The sequence below is a fragment of the Schistocerca cancellata genome, chromosome 10, assembly GCF_023864275.1.
Source record: "Schistocerca cancellata isolate TAMUIC-IGC-003103 chromosome 10, iqSchCanc2.1, whole genome shotgun sequence".
NCBI lineage: Eukaryota > Metazoa > Arthropoda > Insecta > Orthoptera > Acrididae > Schistocerca > Schistocerca cancellata.
In genome coordinates this window covers 60771844-60774158 of record NC_064635.1, presented here as the reverse complement: position 1 = coordinate 60774158, position 2315 = coordinate 60771844, and the positions used below count along the sequence as shown (strand labels likewise).

The 2315-nt window shown below is 42.8% G+C and overlaps 1 protein-coding gene across 1 annotated transcript; it reads right to left on the bottom strand.

Moving 5' to 3' along the window:
* Nucleotides 1-1060: 1060 nt before the first annotated feature.
* LOC126106108 (uncharacterized) lies at nt 1061-2039 on the bottom strand. Its single transcript, XM_049912355.1, has 2 exons — nt 1683-2039; nt 1061-1585 (listed from the first exon to the last, which is right to left on the bottom strand). Exons 1-2 carry the CDS (start codon nt 2037-2039, stop codon nt 1061-1063), a joined length of 882 nt encoding a protein of 293 aa, XP_049768312.1.
* Nucleotides 2040-2315: the final 276 nt, after the last annotated feature.

Below are 2315 nucleotides of genomic sequence, written 5' to 3'. Positions count from 1 at the left end.
GTTCGGTAATTTTCACATCTGTCAAGACCTGCTTTCTTTGGGATTGGAATTATTATATCCTTCTTGAAGTCTGAGGGTATTTCGCCTGTTTCATACATCTTGCTCACCAGATGGTAGAGTTTTGTCAGGACTGGCTCTCCCAAGGCCGTCAGTAGTTCCAATGGAATGTTGTCTACTCCGGGGGCCTTGTTTCGACTCAGGTCTTTCAGTGCTCTGTCAAACTCTTCACGCAGTATTGTATCTCCCATTTCATCTTCATCTACATCCTCTTCCATTTCCATAATATTGTCCTCAAGTACGTCGCCCTTGTATAGACCCTCTATATACTCCTTCCACCTTTCTGCTTTCCCTTCTTTGCTTAGAACTGGGTTTCCATCTGAGCTCTTGATGTTCATACAAGTGGTTCTCTTGTCTCCAAAGGTCTCTTTAATTTTCCTGTAGGCAGTATCTATCTTACCCCTAGTGAGATAAGCCTCTACATCCTTACATTTGTCCTCTAGCCATCCCTGCTTAGCCATTTTGCACTTCCAAACGTAAAATAACTAAAAGTAGATTTCTATAATTTCATCATAATCTTTACTACATTCCTGACTGCATTATTTTTATCTTAGTGTAATCAGCCTTCTGGCTTACTATCATATATTATGTGTTCAGTTCCTCCATCAGTTATTGAAGTTCTTCTGGATCCGAAGCAAACAAAACAATTCCGTCTGCAAATGTAAAGTGGTTCAGATAAGATCGATTTATGTTTTTATATGAGGTTCACTCGAAGGAAACCTGGTCAGTGCGTCTACCTTTGCCTTACATGTAAGGTGGCACCACGAAGACACGTTGCGTAACTGTGTCACTTCCCCCTTTTTGTGTTGCAGTCGCAAATGGTTCGCGGGAAGAATGATGCTGGCAAGCCTCCGTGCAGGTCTGAATATCTCTAATTTTATCCTCATGGTAATTTCTCGAAATATACTTCGGAGGAACTTTAACAGGAGGAACTTTGACAGGAGCAACTTTGACAGGAGCAACTTTGACAGGATCAACTTTGACAGGATCAACTTTGACAGGATCAACTTTGACAGAAGCAACTTTTACAGGAGGAACTTTGACAGAAGGAACTTTGACAGGAGGAACTTTGACAGGAGCAACTGACAGAAGCAACTTTGACAGAAGCAACTTTGACAGAAGCAACTTTGACAGGGGCAACTTTGACAGGAGCAACTTTGACAGGAGCAACTTTGACAGGAACAACTTTGACAGGAGCAACTTTGACAGAAGCAACTTTGACAGGAGGAACTTTGACAGGAGGAACTTTGACTGTAGGAACTTTAACAGGAGGAACTTTGACAGGAGCAACTTTGACAGGAGCAACTTTGACAGGAGCAACTTTGACAGAAGCAACTTTTACAGGAGGAACTTTGACAGGAGGAACTTTGAAAGGAGCAACTTTGACAGGAGGAACTTTGACAGGAGGAACTTTGACAGGAGCAACTTTGACAGGAGCAACTTTGACAGGAGGAACTTTGACAGGAGGAACTTTGACAGGAGCAACTTTGACAGGAGCAACTTTGACAGGAGCAAATGACATGAGCAACTTTGACAGGAGCAACTTTGACAGAAGCAACTTTTACAGGAGGAACTTTGACAGAAGCAACTTTGACAGGAGCAACTTTGACAGAAGCAACTTTTACAGGAGGAACTTTGACAGAAGCAACATTGACAGGAGCAACTATGACAGGAGCAACGTTGACAGAAGCAACTTTTACAGGAGCAACTTTGACAGGAGGAACTTTGACAGGAGCAACTTTGAGAGGAGCAACTTTGACAGAAGCAACTTTGACAGGAGCAACTTTGACAGGAGCAACTTTGACAGGAGCAACTTTGACAGGAGCAACTTTGACAGGAGCAACTTTGACAGGAGGAACTTTAACAGGAGGAACTTTAACAGTAGGAACTTTAACAGTAGGAACTTTAACACTAGGAACTTTAACACTAGGAACTTTAACAGGAGGAAGTTTAACAGGAAGAACTTTCAGAGTCAAGCACATTATGATGCAGAACGCCTCACTTGCAATGTTTGCCACTGGAATTGGTTGACAAGAGACGTGTCTCGGTTCAAACAGGAATTTGTATTTACATATTTATACGCAGACCCATCTCACATTCATAACTATTCGACAACCAGTGGGCACTTGTGGTCAAAAAAGGAGGACGTCACGAGCGTACCAGAAGTGGTGTGCACGGCCTTTTGATTTCTTTGGAGGTGGTGAAGTCGCATGTTTCTACGGCTTGCTCTGACGCTTGCTTTCTGGTTCAAAACGGCG

What these genes read in the sequence shown, in the direction of transcription:
- LOC126106108 (XM_049912355.1), bottom strand. Translation starts at nt 2,039, where the DNA reads ATGTGCTTGACTCTGAAAGTTCTTCCTGTTAAACTTCCTCCTGTTAAA. An exon ending in CTTCTGTCAAAGTTCCTCCT is followed by an intron (nt 1,586 to 1,682) that starts GTAAAAGTTGCT and finishes CTCCTGTCAAAG; the next exon opens with TTGCTCATGTCATTTGCTCC.